At 38.4% G+C, this 1426-nt stretch overlaps 1 protein-coding gene across 1 annotated transcript in view; it reads left to right on the top strand.

Annotated features, from left to right (window-relative positions):
- Positions 1-1154, top strand: part of MBLAC2 (metallo-beta-lactamase domain containing 2) — a gene marked incomplete at its 5' end in the record, with an annotated part of 3654 nt that extends 2500 nt beyond the window's left edge. The window contains one exon of the mRNA XM_009577941.1: positions 769-1154. Within this exon, the coding sequence (XP_009576236.1) occupies positions 769-1154 (386 nt within the window). The remainder of the gene's footprint in view (positions 1-768) is intronic.
- Positions 1155-1426: the final 272 nt, after the last annotated feature.

Raw genomic sequence — 1426 nt, forward strand, 5'->3', positions numbered from 1 at the left:
GAAGTTTACATATTTACCACCTGTAAATTTTGCAAGTTTATAATTAAGCTGGCATTACAATTTAGAATCAACAGCAGACTCACTTGGCCTGTTCATAGAATCATTAGAATCATTAAGGTTGGAAAAGACCTCTAAGATCATCCAGTCCAACCATCAATGTTCTCCATCCCTAGACTGACTTTCTGCTGAAAGTACCAGTTGAGTGACTAGTACAATGGAAAGGCATTCACATTTAAGCTGGCAAAAAAATGACCTAGTGTTAAAGTTCTACTTTTATATATCTGATTGAATGAGATGAATAAAGTGTGTGGTTCTCCTCCAGCAATTTATGTTCTGTCATTTTGCCTTTCAAAAGTAACAGCAGCAGAATTCTAGGCGAATTAAGTGAGGGTAAAATCATAACAAATGGTGAAACACTTACTTTGTAAACTTTCAAAGGAGACCCGGCTTAGATGTGTTCTGTTTGTTTCCTGTTTTATTTTCTCTATCATATTTCTTTTCACAGTGTTTAGTTTATTAGGGTGGGAACAGATTCAATTAATAAAGCCCAAGCCTGTGTTAACTATTACTATCATTGGAAAATACCCTGACATCAAGTGTATCTTTCAGATGCCTCTTTGGTGTTCACCAAGAAAATAAATGTCCCACTCCCATTGTTGTGGATATATAGTATGTACAAACTCTCAGCGTATGGGTAGGTTGTACTCTTTGTGGTGTTTAACATTTATGATAAATGCAAATGTTTTCCTGTAACACGTTTATTTGCAGGGGATGTGATCAGCCTTGGAGACCGACAGCTTACTGTCATGCACATGCCTGGTCATTCAAGAGGCAGTATTTGCTTACACGACAAAGACCGGAAGATTTTGTTCAGCGGAGACGTGGTGTACGACGGATCTATGATTGACTGGCTTCCCTACAGCAGAATAAGTGACTACATTGCAAGCTGCCAGCGCCTGATGGAGTTAGTGGACAGAGGTCTTGTGGAGAAGGTACTGCCTGGTCACTTCAACATATTTGGGGCAGAAAGGCTGTATTGTTTAGCTTCCAACTACATTTCGCAAGCTGGGGTTTGTCACAAGGTTTCTACTTGTGCCATGAGATCCATTGCAAGCATAGCACTTCGCATTACAAATCCGAGAGTCACTTCTTAGTGACAGTGCATTTTGTGTGATCTGTTCCCTGTTGAAAAACCAAACGGCTTGTGAAAGCGTTGATACAAGCAAAAGCAGTATGCATTAGTAAAGAGCTGGCAAATTGATACAGATGAGCTGCAAAAATTCTCCCTATTTTTGCCTACTTTATTCCTATTTTTATAAAAAACACATAAGCTAGTAGCTTTAGCCAAAACTACCATTTTTCTTTCTGTTTTTTCAGGGCATGTTTGCACATGTATTGTGATTGAAATATATTGTTTTATTTTTGT

Source organism: Fulmarus glacialis, unplaced genomic scaffold (genome assembly GCF_000690835.1).
Source record: "Fulmarus glacialis isolate BGI_N327 unplaced genomic scaffold, ASM69083v1 scaffold21455, whole genome shotgun sequence".
NCBI classification, from domain to species: domain Eukaryota; kingdom Metazoa; phylum Chordata; class Aves; order Procellariiformes; family Procellariidae; genus Fulmarus; species Fulmarus glacialis.